This window comes from Lissotriton helveticus, chromosome 6 (assembly GCF_964261635.1).
Source record: "Lissotriton helveticus chromosome 6, aLisHel1.1, whole genome shotgun sequence".
NCBI classification, from domain to species: domain Eukaryota; kingdom Metazoa; phylum Chordata; class Amphibia; order Caudata; family Salamandridae; genus Lissotriton; species Lissotriton helveticus.
The window spans coordinates 1,099,758,464-1,099,783,474 of record NC_136067.1 but is presented as its reverse complement, the minus strand read 5'-3'; the positions used below and the strand labels follow the sequence as shown (position 1 = coordinate 1,099,783,474).

Sequence of the window (25,011 nt, the reverse complement as noted above, 5' to 3'; positions counted from 1 at the left end):
GCGATACTTCTAGCGCCCTATTAACAAGGGCACGCTAACGCCTGCCTCAAGCCCACTTTACATGTCAGCGAGAAACATCGCTAATGACATGCAAAGTGGGAGTTCCCACGTCCAACCACATGTAAAATGTTTTTGGAGGTAGTAACACCCTATTACCAAGGCAGGCGTTGGGAGAAGGAGACCTGCGATAAACTTGTTTATCGCAGGTCTCCCAACGCCAGCTCTGATCAGGTGTTAGGCATTGATAACATGGGGGTGTGGATCATAGCTGAATCCACCCCCCCATATTATCAAGGCACACATTAGCGCGTGACAAAAGCGCTTGATGTCACGCACTAATGCTCCCTATCGCCGGCTATCGCCGGATTTAATATCGCCTACGTGTTGCGCGTTGATAATGACGCGCTAACACGACGATAAAATCCGGCGATAGCCGGCGATAGGGAAATGTGCGATGTGCGTTTTTTAACGCACATCTTGGTAATATGGCCCAATGGGTCTAATACACATAACGTTTTCCACAATTAGCAAGCAGCAGGAGTAGTACTTAACTTTATGCTTAGGCGTGAGATAGATCTTAATATACTGAGCTGATTCTTAAAGCTTGTTCTATGATCAGGCACACCTCCTTGCTTAGAGTGACTTACTCTTGAATTTCCTGGAGTAAGAATTTGCTTCTATTTGGTTTTCATAACTAAGCTTGACTTACTCCTATAAACTACTCACAGAAAATGCTTTGTGAAACAGGCTTGAATTTATCTGGTAATAATGACATATAAAAAAAGAGACGTTTTAAGGCACGGGCAATGTGGGCTCTGGCCCAGGGCCCCAGCCTTTCAGTGAGCTCCCTGGTAGAGCCAGCTTTGTTCTGCAGAGTATTGCCCTGATGACCTAGAGTAAATCTTAAACAAATTGTTTTAAATGCAGTTTTCCTTTAATTTATTTTTTATTTTTAATGTGGATGATGTGTCAGTCTATTATAGACATTTTGGAGCGAACTGCTGTGTTTATGTTTCATCCAACATCCATAAAAATGTTATTTTAGATCAAAACAGGACCTCACATATGAGAAAGGGGAGTGTGTCATCTAGATTATTTGCAAAATTAGTGAGGTGCTGCTGTGTTACAATATTGAAAACACACATCACTATCCCTGAATATTAATTGTAAACACATTTACAATGTGGACCAGTGTGCCTGTGCACTGTCGGAGACTTGGCCAAAGAGGGCATGAAAGAGCTGAAACTGGATCATAAAGTCAAAGTTGTATGAACAGGGGGCCCCCTTAATACACTTGGTCCATGGTCTCCAAAATCCTTAAGATGTCCCTGATATAATATAGTGTAAGACACAACAACTCACAGGAAAAGCTTTGGGAATCTAGGGTCCTATTATATAAAGAGCGCAATCTTCCTGTTAGCGCCCGGCGCACCTTAAAACAGTTGTGCCAAGCGCAAACCAGGAAAGGGCTCCCTATTACATGGAATGCACTGCCCCCAGGGCAGCCGTGGACTCATGCTGCCCCAAGGGAAGAGCATTCCTGTGAAAAACGGAGCAGCTGCTTTGAAGCCACTCTGTATTTTCAAAGTGCAGGGGGCAACCCGTCTGCACTTTTAAAGGGGATTAGAGATCCCTTGCAGGCGGGTGCAGTCGGTGACTCTTTGCCTCTGTGCCCATGTCTGTAATACGGCAGGGGCGCAGAGGAAAAGCGATTCCCTAATTTGCATGCAGCATGCCCCCATTCAAATGAGGGAACGCCCCCTGAAGATAGCGTTGGCGCTTTATGTGCACCAGCGCTATTGGTATTACAGAAAGGGCTGAACAAGCATCTGCGGCCCCTTCTGTAATACCAAAGTGCCCCGGGGTGCGCAAAGGTGATGCAAATGCCGGTTGCGCCCCTGGGGCATTTATGTAATATGGCAACCTGCTCCGTCCCTCTCAAACGGTCTTCCGACCACGCCAAAGCACCAAAACGGCTCTACTGGCAGTGGTTGAGGAGAACAAAAAAATCCTGGACTCAGGAGGCTCGGCGGCCATTCTACTCCTTGACCTGAGCACAGCGTTTGACACGGTAAATCACCTGATTTTGGTCCAGCGACTCAGGAACATAGGAGTGGAAGGCACGGCGCTCCAATGGCTAACCTCCTTCCTTGAGGGTAGAACCTATCAGGTTTTTGAAGAAAATAATATCTCTAAGCCTACCGTCCTTCAGTGCGGGGTGCCTCAGGGCTCCTCACTTAGCCCGACCCTTTTTAATGTTTACATGGCCCCGTTAGCAGACATAGTAGACCCACACGGTATTCATATAGTTACCTACGCTGATGACACTCAGCTGGTGGTAGGGCTCAATCAACCCGCACAGGAAACTCACACCCTTCATTCCTGCCTGAGCGACATCTCAAACTGGATGGACGAGTCCCAGCTCAAACTTAATGGGGGGAAAACTGAAATCATGATCTTGGGTAACCCTATCAGTTTTAACCCCAGTTTGATGTGGCCTTCATGCATGTCCCCAGCCCCTTCACCAAAATCAGAAATCAAGAGCCTCGGAGTATGGTTGGACAAGGAGCTTAGCCTCAGAACCCAGGCCAGGAAAACAGCAGCCCTGTGCTATGGCTTTCTGAGAACAGCGCGCAAGGTCCTACCTCTCCTTCCCCCAACGGCAAAGAAAATAATGGTCCAATCCCTCATACTTTCCAGACTGGATTATGGGAACGCCCTGTACCTAGGCGCTCCCATCTCCGCAGTCAGGAAACTTCAAACCATTCGAAATAGCGCAGCAAGGCTTCTGACGGACTTTCAACAGGCTTTCGGCCAGACCGGCCTTCCGCACCCTCCACTGGATCTCGGTCAAAGAACGGATCAGGTTTAAGGCTTTGTGCCTTGTACATAAAGCTTTGCAAGGACTCAGCCCACCTATGATTTCTGCTATGATCCACCCTTATAAAGCCAGTCAGAACCTCCAGTCGGACGACCTTCATCTGGCAGATACACCTAGGATCAAGAGATCCAGGAGCGGCGGTAGACTTTTCTCGTATACTGCTTCTAGACTCTGGAACTCCCTACCTCTCCACCTACGCGTAGTTCAGGACCACATGGCTTTCTGGAAGCAACTAAAGACCCTGCTCTTTTCCTAGTTCCCTGGCCCCCTGTGTTGATTGACTCAGCGCTGGGAGGCCTCCGGGTAGCCATGCGCTCTATAAATGCCCTTCCATTCCATTCCATTCCTAGTGTGTTTTTTTTAATTTCGCAAAACCATGTTAGAAGAGCATTAGAAATTAAGGGGCATAATACCAACCAATAGAGATAATTTTTGTCTCTAACTTGTTTGAAGACAAAAATTATCGCCGCAAATCGGCGATTTTTATCGCAGATAAACCTTGCTATTAGCAAGGTTTATCGCAAATGCGATAAAAAACGGCCGCAATGCATGAATATCGCTGAAAAGTCCGCGATATTCATGCATTATCGAGCAAATGCTCTTAGCCATGTTATCCACCTCCCATTGGATAACATGGCTAAGAACTGCTCCTGGGCAAGTGTTAGCTTTTGGAGATATTCGCGCTTAGCGCGAATATCTCCAAAAGCTGTTAATAGGAGATAGCGATGTTAGCGACTGTTTTCAGTCGCTAACATCTTGGCACGCCCACTTTGCATGTCATTAGTGATAAATATCACTGACATGCAAAGCGGGGCCCAAGATGGTCACTATCTCCTATTAGCTGTCGCTAACTGGTGTTAGCGACAGCTTGGTAATAGGGAGATAATTTTATCTCCGCTTTCTTGGCTTTTAAAGCCAAAAAAGCGGAGATAAAGTCCCTTGATAATATGCCCCTAAGACTGTTAATTACAGCAATGTGCTGACAGCAAACATCTTACTGTTTATGCTTCAGTTCTGACAGATTTGCATTGCAACCCTACTAGGACTATCCAAGAACAACTTTCAATTAAAATATTAAAAAACAAAATATTGACTTAAATGCTGATTGATTATATAATTCATAGGCAGGAAAAATAAAAGCACATAAAAATCATCTTAGGAAAGACTTTGTACATGATTAGAATTAAGCAACTAAATATTAAATAATGAGTCAAAGGAGCTGGAGGACAACTGCATGGTGCCGCGTTAACTTAGTACAAAAATAACAAGCTGCAATAAAGAACACAATCAGGAAACAAAGAGGTCCTACTCAGGGATACGATTCAACTACAAATTATTAGATAATGGTCCTAAGTTTTTTTATTAGGTTCCTGCTAGATGATTTAGATGTAGCCTGCAACCAGAAGAGCAGATCTTGATTTGCACACTAGAAATAATGTCACAACACAGTAAAAATGGTAAGACGTTCAGTTCATGGGCAAGGGAAGATTCAAACCCACTACTTGTAAATAGGCTGTACTGGGAACTCAACAATCATTCCTTTTTTGCACTTTTGTGTTTAGCCATGGAAAGGCAGTCTTAGGGAAACAGAAGGGAAATTTGATAAAGTTTTCACTACCAGGAACTAAACACAAAAATACCAAACATACATTTTTTCTTGCTTATTGTGGTTTCCTATGTGCTGAAGGAGAGTAAAAAAGTTGAAGGATCTTTTCAAAGCATAATCAATAGAACAAGTAGTCAACACAGAAGTGGGCAGGCACACAATGTTTTATATGCCACATTCTGATGAACCTTCTTGTGGGGCCTTATAAACCACATGGTGAACCAGAACTAACGCACTTGTAAATTATAGTGCACCTCCTGCTACTGTGTAGACCACAACGAGAGTGAAATGTTACCATGTATTATAAGGTTTAGTGGTTTGCCCACTGATTTTATTTCATGTGACCTCTGTCACTCACATATGTTTGGAAGGTCTTGCTTCTTAAGATCAACACTAGAATCAAAACTGTGGGATGCAGTGGTCCTATTAGTACATTTGAATTTATTAACTACATATTGCACCCACTCCATGGTCTCTCTTACTCATGTCTAAATTCTACAGTCACAGACACCATCGATGTTGTCCTACTGGATATGCCCCTGCCCTTTGTTGCGCATATTCTATAGACAACAATTGAGAGACATCAATGTAATTATGGTGTGGAAGAGGCAAGGTGCTACCAGATGGCTTTGTCTGAACCAGATGGCACAAGAATCAGAGAAGTCAGAAATAAAGATCTAACTGGCCTATAGCAGAATACAAAATTGAAGTAAGCTGTATGCATCTTGGCCTTTTACTTTGTTATGTTATGTTATTTGTATTTCTAACATGAGCATCTCACCCGTAATGGTATCCTGGTGCCGGACAGAAAGTTATTACCTAAAGTTTTAAAAGCAAGCCAAAACAGGCAGGTTTTAGGTTTCTTCCTAAATTTTGAGAGAGATCCACCAGAACATATTGAGAGATGATGTTTATGCCAAGCACTGGGAGTCAGGTAGAAGTGTTCTCCTGCTCTAGAACTTCGGGTACGAGGCTGGCGAGCAAGCAGGTGAGATGAGGAGCAAAGTTGTCTGGTTGGAACACAGAAGTGTAGGCGACTGCTAAGGTAAGAACGCCCAAGGTACTTTATAAGTATGAGTAAGAAGCTTGTAGAGGGAATGCTCAAGGATCGTCAGCCAATGATGAGTGTGTTAGTCTGTAGTGACAGTGGTATGGGGAGGCAGGATGAGAACAAGTCAACAACTGTGTTCTGGACCACTTGGAGTCTCTCGCTAAGGCAAGCCAAAATGCCAACATACAGGGCATTTCCATAGTGCAGTCTACTGGTAATAAGTGCTTGGGTCACCATTTTTGTTTGTTCAGCGCCATCCATTTAAAAACATTTCTGAGCATTTTGAGAGTGTTAAAGCAATAGGTAGACATGGCAGTGACTTGGTTTGCCAGAGAAATCTGATCATCAGTAATAAAGCCCAGGTTCTGGCAGCTCAAAAGGGCTTAGGGTGAGGGCCATGGTTACCGGATCACCAAGCAATGATCTAGAGAAGGTAGCTCTCTCAAATAGCTTGGTATTCTCACTGTTTATCTTTAGGCAAATACACCTCATCCAGTTGGCAACTGCAGACCATCAGCTCATGCAATTAGTCTGAATAATGGCAGTATCTTATGAAAGAAAGAGGAGTAGCTGAGGGTCATCGATGTAGGAGATAATATTGAAACCAAAAGATCCAACAATTAATGGTAATTGTGCCATATAAACATTAAGCAATGTAAGGTCCCTGGGGCACCACTCACTAAAAATTGGAAGCATCACATTGGAAGACTGGGATACAAACTGACTTGGTGTGGTGATAGCAAAAAGAACTAAACCATTGAAGAGCAGAATGTAGACACTTGATTAAAAAGGAACCTGAATAGAATGACATGAAATACTGTGTCAAACACAACCAAAAGATCTTAATGGATAAAAGCACCAGTGGCACCCTTATCAATGATGCATCAGATGTTGTCTGTGATAAGAGCAGTTTCTATTCCATGACTGGCTCTTAATCCAGATAGTGAGAAGTTGAGCAGAAAGAGACACTCAAAGTAGCTGGTGAGTTGCTGGTTGACTAGTTTTCAAGGACTTTAGCTGGGTAAGGAAGACAAAAGATAGGTATGGAGTTTCATAATGAAAGGCTCAGCAGAGGGCTTTTTAAGCAGCGGCAGGACCATGGGATGCTGCCATTCACTGGGGTAAATACATAGTCAACAGTGAGACTTTCAAAAGGTTGGTTAGTTTGGGCCAAATTAATTAATGACCAAGAGAATAGATGTAATACTGACAGTGGTTATCAAGAGAGCCATATCTAACCTAATACTCTGCCCTTGTGATGTCTTCTGTTACACGAGGAATTAGGATGGGCATGGCTTCCCATGCAGATATCAAGGACAACATATTAATAAAGTCCAGAATGTCTAAAGCAGGTTATGGGGAGAAATTATGATAAACCCCCTATATCATGTTGTAGACATAACTAGAAAGGTCAGAGCAGAGATCCTGGGATGGGGTACTGTAGCAGAAAGAGGCAGAGGGATTGGTAAATTCATTTACAATGGTGAAAAATTCTTTAGAGGAATTGGTGCATTCCTCGATCCGGGAAGTCAAGGAAAGGTGACTGGTCTGTCTCAGGTGCTGATGATAATTATGGAGTGATGCCTTATAGGTGCCTTTATCATGAATGCTATATGAGCTATGCAGCTGCACTGCTACACACTGCTACACATATCTTGTTCACCTATTCTATGCATCATGTTGTAGGTCTTCAACAATGTCTAATGACAACATATATCAACTTTTGTTGTGGCATTCTTAACTTGTGGCAGTTATTGAAGGTGGAGGTCACCATCACGAACATTTTTTGGGGGGGTCTAATTTTTCATTAGACTTTGATCCAGAGCAATAGGGAGAAACTGTAGAAAAAACGGAGGGAAAGAGAATGAAAAAAATTTGAAGAGAGGGGGGAAAGAAAGCAGGGATAAAAAAGAACTTCAAGAGTGAGATAGATTCAAAACATGTAGGAAGGTGGAAGAAAGAGGTAGGAGGTGGAATCATCAGGCAGCTTTGGTATTCCTTAATCCTAGCATTCAGCACTGCTGGAGGCTGGTTTCTAAGACATACTTTGAGCTTCAGCATTTTGTTTTTTATAAATTAAGAACTGCTCCCATTACATAGACCATGCACATACCGCTTGACTCAACCGGCCTGATACATCTTTTCCCAGTGATATCCAGAACCATAGGCCGTGTGCAGAAACAATTGTAGGATCCATCCGTATTGATGCACTGCCCATCGATACAGCTAATCGGGTCCTGGCATTCATCAGTATCTTTAAGATAACAAGAAAGCACAATGAAGAAGATAAATGCTAGACCTGCTACTCCAATCACATCCCTCCAAACTCAAACCTAAACCCAAACCTGGAATAGCCATTATGAACTTCAAGAGTTTTTATTGGTTGTTTTCATTTAATTTACTGGGCATCTGTACTCATAAATAAGCGAGGTAACTCTCCTAGATCCGTTGCCCAATTCTATGTTGCATGCAGTAACATCAAGATTGTAGGAAATAGAATATTGTTGAAAGTAAGACAAATAACTTTGCCACCCAGTCTACCTTGCAGTTCTGTCAACAATGCAAATAAAAATGAATTATACTTTTATAGTGTTGCAACTTTCTTTTCTGATATTTGTTTAATAGCTGCAGGCACAGATACATCTCCAAACAGACACCTCTTAATGGTTTATATGTGGTGGATAATATTATTTTACAGATTTCCTGCAACCAGAGAAAAGGGATCACCAATCAGGCTCTGGCTAGTTGTACCTCCAAATGTGAATCAGACATGTTAGCCCAAAATCTTACCAAAGCATTGGAGCTTCACAGGATCATAGTAGGTGCCCTGCTTGCAGTAGCACTCGAAACCAGGCTGAGTGTTGAGGCAGAAGCCATTTTTACAAATTTCTTGTCCAAACAGCACACATTCATCTGCATCTGCAATCATGAGATAACAAGAGAATATGTAGGTTAATATTTATATGAAGGTAAATGACGTTTTGTACTGTTTCAGGGTCTTAGTGGCAGACAGCTCTACTCTTCGTCTGTGATTATAGAATATTAATCAGTTAGAGGTACAGTGTTTTAGCACAAACCCGAATGCTGCCTTGTATTGTGACCATTGGATACCTTTGAGGGATAAGACACATTAAAGAGGATGCATGTTTCAGATATGTTCAAGATATAAAGAATAGAAAGATGCTGAAGTTAACCGGTCTGCAGATATGAGGTGATGTACTAATTACAGATTGTGCACTGTATAAATGCCTTATACCAAGAGGTTAGAAAAGCATTGGCAAAGCCACTGGGACTGACTTTGAAAAGCTTACAACTTTGTAAACCGTTTTTAGTGTATGCACAGGTCATAGCAATAAAAAGAAAAACATGCTGCTGAAGAACATGGCAGTTATATAGTTGCAACAAATAAATACATTAAACAAATTAATAATTACATATAATTTTAATAGAACAGAATGAGTGCTTCCTAACAGGAAGGTGTACTTTGAACATGCATAGGAGCCATGTTTTAGTTTAGTCATAAGAAAATATGAAAACATAGTTGAAACAAAGACGGATGACTAAAAAGAAATATAAAATGGCAAAATGCACCGGCAAAGTAAAGCTTTGGCACACCAGCCCTGGCACTGAAATGTTTATTTTAGGTGGACGTCAACATGTAACCGGGCACAGTGCTGTCACTCACACTGCAAGTGGGAGACTTGTCACCCAATAATGTGTGCTGTGGCAGGCGGAATCCAAATTTGAATAACAGTTGAACCGACCAATGGATGAAGAACGCCCCTCTATGTATGTGTACATATGGGCATTTTTCTTTATAAAGTTTTAAATTCCATGGGGTGGGTGTGGGACAGGTAATGCAGCGTCTTGCCCAAACATAAACATTCAGCTTCCCCTGCTCTGCATCAATCTTTTGTGTATTTTGCGTGACTCTGTGCGTGGAAGTAAGTGGACGGGAGACAGCTGTATGATTCAGGCTGTCATAGAGGCCCTTCTGTAGACACGTGAGGAATTCCTCTTCAAGTGTAGCATAGACTTTTCTTTTAAGGTGCAGTGACATAGAAAGACCAGGGGATGTATGACATTACAACGCATGCTATTACAACGCATGCCTTTACGACGCAAGTTTTACAATGACTTGCGTTGGGGGGCGCTGGATAGTGAATAGTTTAATTTACTATTCCAACTCCAGTCCCTGTGGATAGTAGGGAAGGTGTTGGAAACTATTCCCTATCCTAGAGTGCCCCCCAGCGCAAGTCGTTGTAAAAGTTGCGTTGTAATGGTTGCGTCGTAAAGGTACTTCGTTGTAACAGTTGCATTGTAAAGGGTGTTTACCAGACCAGGCCTTCCATGAAAAACCAGCCTTCCAGGAAAAAAACATCCCTGGAGGGTGATTGTCTGTGAGGAGCATCACCCTGCCACTCCCTGTGGAGCGGGCACAGCCCTCCCCAATCTGACACACTGTGCTCCAGGTCTTGGCTTTCTCGTTTTGATCCGCTCCAGGTGGGTAGTGTGGACAAGGCCCCCGTCTGTGTGTCTGATGTCTTTGTCCCTGCTGGGTTCAAGGGCTCCGGGAGGACTCCGCCCAGTTACTCAGATGTGTGCTCCATTCTGACACTGAGGGCAGCTTACAACGCAAGGGGTCCAATTCTTCCACAGGTGCTGTTGAGAGCAGAAATAAGCACGGTCTTACCCTCTTTCTGAGACCACATGCTCCATCGCAGTCCCTCTTATCATGTGTGTTCATTTATTCCACTGACACTCCTTCACCTAGTCATTTTGCCGCTATGGCTGAGGGTGAGCTCCAATGTTCACAAGGCCCCGGCTTGCGCTGCTGCTAAAGTTTAACACCAGGAGAGGGGCCCAATCACTCCCCGTAAGGTTTCTCTGTTAAGGTGCCATACGGGCCCTCCCAAGTATAATCCAGGCAAGAGCCACCACCTCCTGCGTAGGCCAAGACACAGAGATCCAGATGTGCTTAGCCCGCTCCCACTTCCAGGTCACAGACAAGCTCCACTGTGGGGACTGGATTCTCTTTCTTGCGGGGTCCCCCGCTAGATTTGCTCACACAATCAGAGGCAATGTTGTGGCAGAGCTAGAGCAAGTCCAAAGGTCTAGCTGCGTGCGGACTTATAAGGCTGGGCACGATCATAATAATAATAATAATAATAATAAAGGGAGTTTTATAAAGCGCCTGGTACGCTAAGAAGCGTGTCTCCGCGCTAACTGAAAGAAATACAGACTCAAACAGAAATAAGGAGTGGACCCGACTATCTTGAAAAGAGGTGTGTTTTTAGTTTCCTCCGCCTTCCTCCGTTTTCCAAGGCGTCCGCCTTGTCCCACGACACGGTCACACCCCTAAATTATGATTTCAAACCACAAATTTTAAAAGCCCTTGAGTGCTGTAAGACTAGCAGTTCTGTAGCAACCTCACACTTGCTCCAGCTCCACTATCATAAACTAAGGGAAGATTTGTGTTGACTTCATTTAAAAGTTGTATCTAATGTGACAGTGAGAAAACCTCTTTCATGCGTATCAGTATCTCAGAAGGATGGGCCAAACTAATAAAAAACAATGCTGCTTATATTTATTTCTTGTCCATATAAAGAGAGCATAGGCTGGTGGTTCTGAGAGACACATTAAATTCAATGTATAATACTGAGGTATTAAAAGCAAACAGTCCCACTGATTGGAGCTACCTCTTCATAGAGTGTAATGATAGCCTGTCACATGATTGCTGCTCGGCACTGACCTTCATATTGTGGTGCACTGTCATCATATGTTGATTCTCCAGTAGGGATGAATCCTTTTCCTTCGGGACACATTGCTTTAAACTCCGCTGGTATCAAAGATGAAAGAAAAGTCATGATTAAACACATTAATTTCTAAGAACACCACATGCACACCCAAAAAAACGTAAATATGCCACACAGGTAGTAAAGCCACTTGTTGTTATACCCTAACTGCTCGACTTTGGGCATTTGACCAATTTAAAGTAAGCTTATATGCGAAGTGGAAAACTACGGCACCCCACTCTGCCACCCAATGTTAGCTCACTAAGCCATTGACACCGGCCCTAGAGGTGGAGTATAACACTTTAGTCACATTATCATTGGACAACTGGACCACGGGCCCCTTGTGGAAGGCACCTTCTGATATCAGTGATATTAGAAAACACAGCTGGAAGTCTGTGTGCTATACAAAAAACTTTATAAATAAACAATATAACATAAGCTTTGACTCTTGAATTTATCCACGGCTTTGTCCTCTAATGATTCTTCCCTACCCCTCCATCCCTGTACTTTGCCCATGCCTTCATGTATGTAATGAATCTTTCCTTGTAAAGCGCTCTGAACGGGTCATGTTAGCGCTATATAAAACTTTAAATAAATAAATAAGCTCATTGATCATAATGCCTCACATGAAATCCAGAAATTGGCATTGGACGGATGTTTTGGAAAACACATTATTATGATGATGATGTCAGAATATTACAAATTTAATTTTGGCAGGCCAAAAGAAAAAAAGAAAAATGTTTCTTAGACCTCCACAATTGATTTTAGTAAAGCTGGAACTGGAATGCTGAGAGTGTATTTTGGGGTGCCTCTTCTGCTTGCCTCATCCTGCATTGGCTCTGTGACCGATCTCCCTCCCCTTAGTCTACAATCTTGGTGTATACAACTCCCCAAGGTCAAAAAAAAGAACAGAGCCAACCACCCTCAACTGCCATCACTTAAAAGAGGTTGTCTTTACCAGAGTCAGCGACAGGGCAGGGGAAGATCTCACAGTTGTCTCCCCAGCCAGCCCCCAGGGTGCAACAGCACTCCTGTTTGGTGATGTTGGACGTCAGCACGTTGTCGCAGAAGTTGGCATCATTGAGGTTATAGTAACATTCCTTTAAGTCATCACTGGTATGGCTGTCAGCTGAACACGAGACAACAAAATCAGAAAAACAAATACTTAAGTAGTAGCAAGGGCAATTTCTTCAATCTCTGAGAAACATCAGTCGATATTATACATGTACATGATTGACAACAAAACGAGACGAGCCCTTTGAAATAATTACCATATGTAGTTTTTCTCTGTATATTTTTGAACATTTCGATAAATCAGTCGTACCGCCCATATGTCATCGAAGCAGGGTGCAAAAGTACTTGTAACACAACACAATTGACATATTTCAACAAAACGTTAAAAACAGTTTTAGTGCAAAGAACTCAAAAGAGGTACTTCCAGAGCTTTCAAAGATCAGAACATGAATTAATGTTTTCAGTTTTTGTCCAAAAGGAGTAAGTTACAATCTTGGAGATCAAATATCATTTGAGGTAGGACCTCAATAATTAAATTATTGCACTCATTATTAGTGAGCTATTATTTAGCAGCTAGATTAAGTGGCAATCAGAACAAAATAGGTACCTAATATTGCATATTTGCATATGAAACTAACAGAATGTACCACTAGAAGTTTTAGAATCAGAATGACAACATTTTTTAGGGTTAACCGACTGATTATGCTACAGAACAGTTGAATGAGTCTAAGGCTTACATTTGAATAACTTAATATATTATTTCATTTTTCAAATTCTATATATTGCCACATGTAGCCCTCTAGCGACTATGATGTAGTAAAAATAAGCAGTTAGGGAATGGGGTTAGGGCAGGAGGAGTCTAGTTCGATGTGCCGCGTGCAAGCCCTGTCTGATCGCCGCTCTGGTCATTACAACTTTTCTCTGGAATGGCAATCCGAAGAGCTCGGGCTGACGTTTCCTGAATCGTAGGCGGCTTAATTGTCATCTCATTCTTGATTTTAGGCCTTTTACATTCCGGGACCGTGAACTCAGTGATCGGCTGCTATTTTTGGGGAATTTGAAAATCCTTTGTGAAATAAGGTGGAAGTTGGACAATCATAGATTACTAGGGGAGTTTGGCATGGAGCTTTAAGAAAAATGGGACCATTTGTTCTAATAGGTCTTGCTTAATGTACAGGGAATTTTCTATTTCACACTTTGTTCCGAATGGGATCAGTGCAGTCCTTTCAAAGGCAGCTTAAAACTGTTGTGTTTCTTAAGATTTTTTCATACTTTGGCTGCCATGTTGTACAGTTTTTGTAATCTGTGTTTTTAATAGCTCTGTGCAGACCATGTTGAAATTTGTTGCTCCACCTAATAGTTGATTTTGAGACATGGGTATATTTTCCTACGCTTAGATAGATGTGTATTAGCAACTTTGTGCAACTCATCTGGGATGCAAATTATATGCCATTGTTGAATATTATCTCTATGTTTCTTACTTATAGAGATGTGGATGAGGGGATTCCTTGGCATGTGGGCTACTTGAATCGAAGCTTGGTGACATCCCTCCCTTCCAATACCTTTTATCCCTGTTATGTTTCATTTTGACATAGGAAACTTTTTTTTATTATTGGAAGGTGTATTGTAGGCATTCAGTGTTTCTTTGGTCTATGTTGTGTTTTTGGCTGGTTTACGGATTCTTTATTGAGTTGGATGGTAGTTGGGAAATGGAACAGGAAGAACATTGTAGTAGAAAGGCCCTCTGGAGCATGTACAATGGTAAATGATGGAGTTTTGAGGCAAGGTCCTAGTGAAACACTCCATGTTACTCTTCTCAATAAGCATCTAGTGAGATCAACGGTATTAAATGTATGCTGAGCGGTTGAGTATTAGAGTGACATGCTTGTCTTACTCCAGGGTTTGGAGGAACACCTTCAGGATGGTCACAAGTTCAGGCTTTCTTCCCAGGACTGGCCACAAAGTTTATTGTATATGGTTTGAAATGTTGATTTTTTTTTCTACGTATACTGTTACATTTACTTCTCTACTTTTGACATTTGGCAGGGTTGAGGCGGGTTAGCAATTAGTTATCAGCTAGTTGCGCCTTGAGCATTTTTTATTGTCTCCTTCAGGAGAGCTCTGAAAATGACATGCTTTTTATGTCTAGGAACAATTTTCTTGTAGATAAATGCATATTTCATGCACATGTTATCAGCCCTGAGCATAATGCTTCATGTGCCCTGCACAACCTCTATGTTAGGTGCTTTAATACCAACTAGTTGGAAAGACAAGAGGGAACCTTGAAGATATACAGATGTCTAGAGGGGGAACAAAGAAGGTTTGTAGCTCAGTGAGATGGAGTCCAAGATTTGTATAAATGTAATGGTAAAAAAATCTCTGACGCTTCATAGCGCACAGTAAAACCTTAAAAACATCTGGAATATCCATTTCCTGGTAGGTGCTGAAAACGAATTTTGTGTCTTATGCTTCCTTGTTGATGCATTTGGCGAAGTAGTTATTTTGGGTCTGTTGACTGTGTTTTGCAAACCTTATAAATAGTCTTTGATCTAAATGCCATATATGACTATGTCAACATGACCTCTTCACCTAACAAAGAGTGGGACACTTGGCTAATCAGATGAGCAATTAAATGCACGAAATACCCCTGGAACTAAATGAAAAGCTTTTTTGTGCATCTTATTTTGCAACCTCTTACCTTCTGACTCGCGGAAGAGGCAGTGTCCCGTCATTGGATCATATTCCTGGTTCTCATCCAAGCACAGACACATGAAGGAACCTTCCACATTTTCGCAAAGGGCTTCTCCGCAGACTCCACTTAGAATTTCACATTCATTCACATCTGAAAAAAGTGAAACACATTGATTTCAGCACTCTCTAGGATACAGACAGCACTCCACTCTTCCATTAGTGTCTGGCCCACCATTACCTGCTGGAAAATAGCAATGATTCCCACAATAAGCAGACCACCTGATTGCTAACAAAATGAGCCAGGTTAAGGAAAAAAAGAGTTGATCTTGCACTGTAGGGAAACATTAACCTCGAAGCAGTTCCGGATTACCAAATAGGCAAAGTAGACACCGACCTATGGGACTGACTCCGTTTAGGGGCCCTGAGACAAGGGATCGAAATAATATTGAGTTGATCTTGAAAGAAAATTACAATAAAGTTTACTTAAATATTGTTTCCAAAAGATAGAAAAAAATAAGTCAACTCAAAGAAACAAAAGCTTTACATTAAAGAATCTATAGAGAAAATACTGTATTAATGTAATGTACCCATTAACAACTTAAAGTACATAAGCCAGAGACATCAGAATCACATAACAGCTTGTCTCTTAAAAGCTCATCTTCTGGCAAGCTGTCAGTTTGTAAAACAAAATCCAGTGCATTATGTGTTAGGAGGTCATTTGTAAAGGTAGGCCCGAAATTTTGACTGTCTACGGGCCTCCACAGGCAGTGCCGGACTGGCCGTAGCGGGCACCGGGCGTTTTCCCCGGTGGGCCGCTAGGGTGGGGGTCGATTTTGGGCCCCAGGGCCGGTTTTGTAGCATAACTGCAAAATCGGCACCTGTAACAAAATCGGCCGACACTGGCCCTGGAAAACAGCTCGGCCGCTTCCAGAGGTGCCGGCCGAGCTCTTTGCCAGGGCCAGTTTTGGCTCCCAGTCCAGCCCTGTCCACAGGGTTTAATTCAGCACTGCCTCGGAGACGGTAGCAATCACACTAAATGAGAGCCGCGAAGCTGGTCAGCTGCGTCATTTCGGTTTTCATTTCTCTGTCTTCCAGCCAAAAATAATGAACGCATTCTGTCACATTTTGCTCTGTCTTCATGAGACAAAACTCTCACTGAAACAGTTGCCTTGCGCCAAAAGAAACATTTAGTAAACAGTTACATTTTATTCCTCACCAGACTCTTCCAATAGCATTTCAAATAATTGACTGTAAAAACCTATTTGATCATCGACATTCTTCTTTAATTTCAAGAAAGCTGCTTTGCATCAACAAGGTTTTATTATAATTTAGAAATATCAGCTTCCCTAATGAAGTTCATGTGTGTTTATAAAAGCAATCACACAACTGGAAGAAGTCTTGTTGCTCTGGAGCAGTCTGGCCAATCTGCTTGCGTTCAGCGTGTTCTAGCAGTTATCCCAGCTCAATCTCACACTGTCTACTGGCCAGACAGGAGCAGTTCAGCTAGTATGCGTGTACCGACCAACCATTATTTAATTGTACTTCAGTCCAGAATGAAATTAACCAGGCCCTACACTAGCCAAATCCAATATTTTGACAGGCAGACAGACATTCAGGCTTCCACTTCATGAAGTAGCGTTGGCATATACATAAATCATGATCAATCACCCCCACGTCACATTTGCCCTACTGTAGAGTTCCGGTAGGGTTCGGATGAACTCGGTTGTTTTGTGCCCTGGGTATTGCTGGGTACCTTTCATCTGCAGTCAGGTATTGTCTCTTATCTGTGCTTCACTGGAGATGCTGGCACTCATATACTAGTTCCTTTACACTTGGGGAGTTTGTCTCCATCCAGTCGAGAATTGCAATTTTCTAGTTGTGATTCTTACCGAATCACAATTAGGAAATTGCAGTTCCTTATGTAAGAAAACTGACATATTTTAAATAGTGATTCCTATTGTGTTGCAAATGTACCTAACTCATGAATATTTATGAGGTAGGTCACAATTTGCGGACCATTAGGAATCTCAGCCATCAAGGGATGGTGGCCAGCTGAGGTCAGCAGACCACCATGTCTGTGATTGCTTTTTAATAAAGCAATAAATAAAATGCAGCCCATTTTCCATTAAGAAAAAGAAAAAAATGAAACTTTGAAGTTTCATATTTTTTTAGGGTACGCAGTTGTCAGTGGGATCTCTTTCCATTTGCAAATGGATACCATTACCTTTTAGTATTCAGTAAAAAATGTATGCTATACAACCATAATTTGGCCACAAAAATTAATGCTTACCACTCAGATTCTGTATTTGTAAGGGATGCCCTTAACCCGCCCCTTCCAAATACTGAACCGGTATGCATGTTCAATTCGAAACTGCAATTCGGTAATGTGTTACAGACTCACAATTTATTATGTTTACAGAAAAAAAGCCGTTTTGTGGTCCGAAACAGCCCGATTGGGCTGATACTAACAGCAAAAATGGTTTGTACATATGGACCTAAGTAAATAAAAAAAACTGACAGCAAAGTAAATACAATACTTTAAGATTGACAACAACGTAGTGGATATGTGGCGCTTCAGACACCTGACGTTGAGAGAGGGCACATGCATGTCTCGTCCTTGCTGACATGGTTGAGATTGGACTACTGGCTTGTGTTATGTTCTGCTGGCACATGGATAACAATAGTCGAACATCTTCACAGAGCCATGTTAGACTACTCCCCAGTGGTCCTCGAACTGATGGCCCTGGGAGAAGCATACAGAGTGTTTTGGAACCTGCCAAACGGTGCACTAGATGATAGTGTTTTTATAGAGGAAATCTGACTGGAGACAAATGTACTTCTGACCAAAAGAGAGCACCGTAGAAAGTCCTGAAACTCCTTAGGAGGCCTATAAAGCTGGTGGTAGGGGACCATGCATTTACCGTTCAGGCTGGGGTCCTAAGAGCCATTACGTGAATTAAATACGATAGAGACAACAAAATCTGTGGTGTAGGGCTCGATTGCGATACTAGCAGAGACACTTGCAAAGCTTGACGAGTACCACAAAACAGCATAGAGCAAACTTAATTTACTGTGTAAAAAATAGAAAGCCAAGAATTATAGAGGGCAATAGGCCAAACAAATCACTTGCAGCACTTATACCCCAATGAAGAGTGAGTTCAGGGATTACAGAAATTGAGACTGAAGAGGGGGCAAGGATACAAGAAGCAAATCAAATAATGTTAGAATTTTAAAACGTCTACACAGCTCTATACAATGCAAATAAAATGTCAGAGATGGCTGATCGGGATGTCTTTCCCAGACACAGTCGCTGACTAGCCTAGATGAGCCTATCACTGTTGAAGAAACAACAAATGTAATCCTTCTTTTATCAAATGAGAAAGCTCCCTGGCCAGGTGGGCAATCTGAGCACTTTTATAAAGAATACATTTGACAGTTAGCTCCTAGATTCCTAAATGACTATGATGAGGCATTCCAGACATGGGCTTTTTCCCCATCCCTCAATGCAGTGCTGATGATCACCCAATCGAAATTCAGCTAACTCCCAGGCAAACTGGATTGCTACCAGCCGCTATCACTATTTAATACAGAGAATAAGATTTTAACTGAAGTGCTAGCTAACTGCACAGTACCCAATTTGCCAAGTCTTGTTAGGCCAGATCCATCAGTCTTCATACTCAGTAGGTTTAGTGTGCACAACCTGTGAACATTATTTGTAGTGTTGTGCCAAATTAGTAGGGAGAGGGCACCAATTTTTGTCAATGCTTCACAAGACTTTAACTGCAAACTGGGACTATCCTTTCAGCCATTTGGGTAGGTTTCTGCCCACAATATGTTAAAAGGATCAAGTTACAGTATACTGGCCCAGGGCGCGTATTAGCCAGAATGGTACAAAGTTGTCTTTTGTAAGCATTGCGAGAGACCCTAGGCATGGCTGCCCTCTGTCGCCCATCTTGTTTGTTCTAGAAATGGGGCTGCTTGTGGCTTAATTGTGCCATCACCATGCAGATAGGAGGTTAAGCTTCACCTCCAGGTGACAGACCAGAAGAAATCAGAGAATTCCTTAAATACGCAGGGTACTCTGGGATCATAATAACTGGGCGAAGTCCACAATCATGCCAATGACTGCCACTACTATCCGGTGTGAACTGGAATACACGCACAATGAGGAGCAGTCCTCAGTAAAATGCCAAGTCATACACAAGAGCTGAAACATAAAAGACATCATACATGACAATTACAGGATGTCATTGGCAAAGACAAAACAACAGTCAGATAAGTGGATGAGCATGTCACTTTCGCTGGCTAGCTGATTGGTACTTGAGAAGATGGGCATATAATCAAAATATTTGTACCTTTTCAACAATATATCCATCCCTACTCAACGCAACCTTCTTTTTCATTTTTAGAGTTTTATATAGCACAAACTAGATCCGAGAAATTGGGTATCAGAGCGTGTTACATGAGCACCAGTTTTGTTACAGATGGACACGTTCATTTTTGTTCGGCATGGGGAGATTCAGTGATTTGCCCAGAATCTAAGAATGTTGAGTATTTTTGCCAAAACTCAAACCCTGTTCCCCAACTTCAAGGTTGACCGCTCTAGCCGTAAGGTACATCCTCTCCTTCTTTGTGAGACTGAAACCCTGTTTGACACGGCTGCCTTGGACAGGCAACCAACCCCGTTTGAAAAGGGAACTACACACACTACCCTTTGAACAGGAGGGACTAGCATCACCTGACCTTGATCTATATTACCTATGTTTGCAGGCTCAATCTATGCACTACTGGCAATTCCCAACGCACTAGTAGCCCCATGGCGCAGTGGAATCAGACACCCTAGAACCGATGCACCTTAACACTGATCTGCACAGAAGGTGCATGCCCCACCACAAACATTGACACAGCTAAATGAATGACATGGGCGGGGCATAAACCCAAACAACGCACCAAATTAATTGTGCTATCTGCTCCCAGCTTTCCCCTACCCTTCAGCCCGAGTATTCCCCCGACCTGCAGGCAACTAGGCACTTGCAACGATTGGAACTAAAACATTTAGATTACTTTATACCATGAAGGCGCATTCGGGCAGCCAGAGACTGTGCTGAAACAAGAAGAACATACACAGCTAAACATATTTGAATACTACAGGATTAGAGAGGCCTGACACAAGAGACACAACTGCTTTTCAGCCCCGCCACCTACATTTACCATACTTGAGAGTGTCCTGGATTTGCCCTCCTCAAAAACTACATTGCCATGCAGAAAAAAAAGGCCCTGATCTGCCAACCAATGTCTAAACAGAGCTGGGAAGCCGAGTTCCAAATGCTAATTGCGGATGAGCAGTAGTCCAACTTCTGTGAATTACCTCCTAACTATAAACTTAGATTAATACACTATGGGCCCGATGTAGGTAATCCCAGATTACCGATTCTTAAATACCGAATCATACCGATTCGGTATTTAAGAACAGGCAAATGGGATGTAGGTAATTTTTCTTAAATAATTACCGAATCGGTAAGTTTCGGTAATTACCGAATCGGTATTTACCGATTCGGTAATTGCCATTCAATCCTACGGGCCTGGTGGCCCATAGGAATGAATGTCAATTACCGAATCGGTAAATACCGATTCGGTAAATGGGGGAAACATTGAAGGGTGGCAGGGTGTCACTTTGACACCCTGTTGCACCCCTCAAATGTGTATGGGTGCACATGTTGCAGACATACATGCCCTAAGGGCATGTATGTCTGCAACATGGCACTGTTGGAAAATCAAAAAAAATGCTTTTTCTAAGGTCTTCATTATTTACCACCAACTTCTAGTTGGTGGTAAATAACGAATCCTAAAATGGGAAAAGCACTCATTTGAGTGCTCCCTACATTTCAGATTTGGTAATTTACCGATTCGGTATTTTTAAGAATCGGTAAATTACCGAATTCTTAAATACCGATTCGGTAAATTACCGAATCTGAAATGAAGCCACCTACATATGAAAAGCCTAATTCCGGTCGGTAACGGACGAAATTCGGTAATTTCGGCCGTTACCGACCGGAATTACGCTTCCTACATCTGGCCCTATAACTTTATCCACAGATAATATTATTCCCCCCTCAGACTTTACACAGAATAGTTTTCCAGCAAACAGCATTCTGCACACGGTGATGCAAGGAACCCCATGCAGGTTTACTCCACATGAATTGGCAATGCCCAGAGATAGGTACATATTGGAAACAAGTAGAGAAGATTATGTCGGGCACCAGAGTTACGCCACTTGAACAAACTCCCCTTCTAGCACTATTGGTATGGACTAAACACTTTTCCCTGTCACATAGAAAGTTTAAGCTGATGCTTTTAGTGTTGCCCAAATGCTGAGTTGAAATGATATGGGAAAGATGGCCGACAGCAAGGGTTGCAGACTGATCGATAGACGTACCATACTGTCATGTACAATTAGAATCATTCTGCAGGCTGATGCCTCCAAAAGCAGTTATAAAGATAGAAGGTACACCAGTACCTATTACAAGCAGATTGACAACAGACTGAAGCACTAACCTAGAGAAGATCACCCTAGAGAAATCCACAGAAGATGAGTCACCAAAGAGGAGCACTGGCAGAAATCACAATGTGAAATGGTATATCATTTTTGTATACTATTATATGCAATATACTTATTTCAGACCGTCTAATAATTTTCTAACATCACATAGCAAAAGTCTAATAGCTGCATATACTGAACCTCCTTCGTTTTGCACTGTTGAGTTAGGAATTGTTTATATGTTATTGTTGGTAACCAATGCAATTCCAAATACACGTTAAAAAGTAACTAAAACTAAAGATCACGAACGACTGGTTTGCATATGTCCCTCCCACTTAGGACACCTATACTTGTTATTGACTGCAGAACCCTTCACATCTGCTTAAAATGTCTTAATGTGTAAAAGATTGTGAGTTCCACTACACATCAGCACAATATAGTCGGAAAGTATTCATGCTTTCCGAAGAAGTGTGGCTCACTGGTTAGAGGAGGCAGACCCTGAAGCAGAGGTCAGACCGGGACCAGGGTTCAATTCCCGACGCGGCAGGGTCCTGAGCTCAAAATGTCCACGGACTCGATAATTCTCGCTTCGGTGCCTACCCAAATCAGGGGCTCACACTCTGCAACTCTGGGCAATAGCTTGCTCAATCTCCACTACGGCCCCCCGCAGCGCGATGCCTGGCTTTCACCTTGGGGGTGCCCAGTAGGGGCTATCTCACAGGGAAAAACCAGGACAGGTTCCCAAACCAAACGCCTTGAGACCCTTTGGGGTGATTAGTGCGCTATATAAGAAGCCAACATTACATTACATTACATGCTGAATGAAGACAATGGTTGTTTAAAGCAAGGCAGTGGGACTTCACAGAAAAACGGCAAAGAAGACATGACTCACCCACACACCCCTTCCCATCGAGAGAATCCTGGTATCCCTGGTAGCAGAGGCAGCGGTAGGAGCCCTCCGTGTTTTCACAGAACCCTTGAGTGCCACACGTGGAGTTATTTGCACATTCATCAACATCTAGAAAGAAGATTGTCGTGAGAACATGTGGAAAGAAGTTTGACAAGTAAGAAGTGGCAGCATAGAGACTAAGTGGGATAACGACGGATTAAACATGAATTGCTAAAATACTGGATTCAAAGATAAATTGATTTAAAAAACACAAACCAGTATTACACAAGACTCTATTAACATTTTCTAATCCACCACCATACTTTTAGCCTGCACTCCCAAAGCTCTGCGTCTGTTAGTGCAATCATTTGCACATTTTATGGCTGATCTTGAATTCACAGCAGATTGTGCAAAATCTTGTATCATCACCTGTGGTCCCAAGCACTCTAAATTCATGAGTATTCAAGCTGGCAGTCATCGCTTGACAAGTATTGGTACGTTTTCCTAGCTAGGAGTGTCTTTTAGCTCATCAGGTTCTTGGGCTTCACGTGTATCAATATGTATAGACAACTGGCTAGAGCTCTAGGATCTCTTCTCAGCCCCACCTGTCCGTCAAAGGGGGGGGGGGGCAGGGCACTGGCCCCATTGTTGCAGATCGACGCTGCCCAATGCATTTCAACTGGATCATATGGAGCAGAAATGTTAGGTTTAAAAGATCATGGAAATTTACAGAGGGAAGAAAATCACTTCCTTAGAAAAAGTTTGGTAGTCCCGCCATCTACCGCTCACTATGTTTGCCACAAGGAATTAGGCGTAAACTACCTGTGATTATATACAAACGAAACCTCCCTTATTGTGGCTTTCTATCTAGAAGAAAGGGGGGCAAGCATTAACCAGGGATATAATAATCGAATTTCTGACAGGTGACAAGGGTGTTCGATTCCATGGCTGGCATATGTTGAAAATCTTTTGATGACATTGACCTCACTCGTATCTTCACTGATAGGGCATCCTACCCTGTCACCGACAGAAAGCAAGTAAAAGCGCTATTGCTAAGCCCACTGTCAAGTGGATAGGGAAAATGCTCAACGTTTAAAAACATCCATTGCAAGTTATTTGCATCTAAACCCTGAAATGTCATCAACCAGTTATTTATGGAATGCTAGAGGGTATTGGGTGCGTTCATTATTGTTCCGTTTTCGAGCTCACATGAGCAAATATTTGCTTTTCTTTCCCCTTGGATAACAGCAAAAAATTAGAAGTTGTTCCCATGTAACAATGGAAAATTACATGGGAAATAAATTATTACTTGGGAAATACATTTTTCCCATGTAATAATGCTTCTAACCTATCAATGCTACTCTTCCTTTTCTTCTATGATTTTTTATAAGATCTGTACCAAGAGATATCTAGTACCTTTTTTTAAACTCAGGAATTTTCGTTTTTGTATCCAGAGTGACCCGCCATTACCTTCAACAACTTTCAGATGACAGATCAGTTTCTGTGTAAGCCTATTCCTCGGATCAGCTATGCGATCTCGAGGCACTATGTACTTTGAGTAACTGAGTCATTTACAATGCTTTTTATTCCTTTGTATTTTAAGACCTGGTTTCAGCAGTGCGTTGCTGAGACATATATTTATATAATTACCTGTGTACTCGCAAATGTATCCATAGCTCTGTGCTGTTGGCTCTTATGTATTTTATGATGTATACTTCTGGCTTTTAGCTATTTCATGTTTGTGTACACTTTTATGGTTTGTTTATGAACTGAATAAAGTTTATATTGATTGATTCATTGATTACTATTTGACTCTTTGCTGTGGCTTTTGCTTTTCCCACTCAGGGAAGTGTCATGGACTTATAATCCCCAGGCGGCTCTGTGTCACTTTCCGCTGAGTGTCTATTTACATATAAGCAATTTTGAATTCAGCTAAAAAGGGAAATAAGGCGGTTGAAGCGGAGGTGGTTTGGATAGGAAGTACAAGTGTGATCAAATACCAAAAACAGGATTACAACCCAAGTTCTCTTGGTACCAGAGATTGGTCTTAAGGACATTGATGCCATCTAAAATTCGATGAGAAGGAACTTCAACCAGCTACAAACATCAGCTTTTAATACATTTAATCACTGTTAACTACAACCATGTCTTTGAGAGAGCACAAGTTTGGAAAAAATGTATAAGTACGCCATATTTACAAGCACGTAGTTAGTTAACATGTACTTTGCACCAGAGTGTTTATATTTAGAAGTGAAATACACCGAGTGTCTTATATTCAGTGGTGAAATGCATAGAATGTTTAAAGTAGAGTAACGATAATCATAACTGTGTGAGACTAATGTAGAAATGTTTGGGATGAAAATGAAGACCTCATGTTCTCATGTTAAAGGAATAATGTAAGAGTTGAATGTAACAAAAACCCAGTATTTTGTGTAGGCCTCATGGCAATTCACAAGCAAATCTAAACGTGCTGCTAAAATAATGTGAGACAAGGTTGACATGGTTCTTTCAAAATGTACTATTGAACTTAGGGTTAAAAGTATATG

General features: G+C 42.0%; 1 protein-coding gene across 1 annotated transcript in view; it reads right to left on the bottom strand.

The window, feature by feature from the left end:
- The window catches only part of LTBP1 (latent transforming growth factor beta binding protein 1), a 1,223,697-nt gene that overhangs the window by 100,661 nt on the left and 1,098,025 nt on the right, over nt 1-25,011 (bottom strand). The window contains exons 25-30 of the mRNA XM_078648754.1: nt 22,469-22,594; nt 15,046-15,189; nt 12,292-12,462; nt 11,291-11,377; nt 8,329-8,457; nt 7,652-7,792 (exon numbers count right to left, since the gene is read on the bottom strand). Coding sequence (XP_078504880.1) covers nt 7,652-7,792; nt 8,329-8,457; nt 11,291-11,377; nt 12,292-12,462; nt 15,046-15,189; nt 22,469-22,594 — 798 coding nt within the window. The remainder of the gene's footprint in view (nt 1-7,651; nt 7,793-8,328; nt 8,458-11,290; nt 11,378-12,291; nt 12,463-15,045; nt 15,190-22,468; nt 22,595-25,011) is intronic.